The sequence below is a fragment of the Fukomys damarensis genome, unplaced genomic scaffold (assembly GCF_012274545.1).
Source record: "Fukomys damarensis isolate Sample0158 unplaced genomic scaffold, DMR_v1.0_HiC HiC_scaffold_34, whole genome shotgun sequence".
Lineage (NCBI taxonomy): Eukaryota > Metazoa > Chordata > Mammalia > Rodentia > Bathyergidae > Fukomys > Fukomys damarensis.
In genome coordinates, this window is record NW_022900946.1 from 22310047 (window position 1) to 22310429 (window position 383).

The 383-nt window shown below is 71.3% G+C and overlaps 1 protein-coding gene across 1 annotated transcript in view; it reads right to left on the reverse strand.

Annotated features, from left to right (window-relative positions):
* Positions 1–377, reverse strand: part of Metrn (meteorin, glial cell differentiation regulator) — a 3390-nt gene extending 3013 nt beyond the window's left edge. Inside the window, 3 exon segments of the mRNA XM_033758697.1 lie at position 1; positions 3–80; positions 253–377. The exon segment at position 1 is cut by the window's left edge and continues 319 nt beyond it. Of these exon segments, the coding sequence (XP_033614588.1) occupies position 1; positions 3–80; positions 253–350 (177 nt within the window). The 5' untranslated portion in view covers positions 351–377.
* Positions 378–383: the final 6 nt, after the last annotated feature.

Below are 383 nucleotides of genomic sequence, written 5' to 3' on the forward strand. Positions count from 1 at the left end.
CTGGGTACAGCCACTCGACGGCGCCTTCCGCACAGGCCAGGGCCAGCTGCCCCACGCTGCCCGGCTCCTGGGTCAGGCCGCTGTGGACAGGACGGTGGAGCTGAGACGTGGGTCCCGCGCCCCACTTCCCACTCCATCAGCCATTGCCAAAGCCCAGCGTGGCCTCAATTCCCGGGGGAACGCACCCAAAGCGGGCGCGACGCTGTCCCCCGCCCCTCCGAAAGGACACAGCTGGTCCCTCGCGGCTCATACCTGCCCCTCCAGCTGCAGCGGTCCGCGGAATAGCCCGCACGCCCTGACGCAGCCAGGAGTCCGCAGCAAAGAGCGCAGAACAGAGCGGGGGGCGGCATACCGCGGGGACGCGCCGGGGCCTGGGTGGGGGT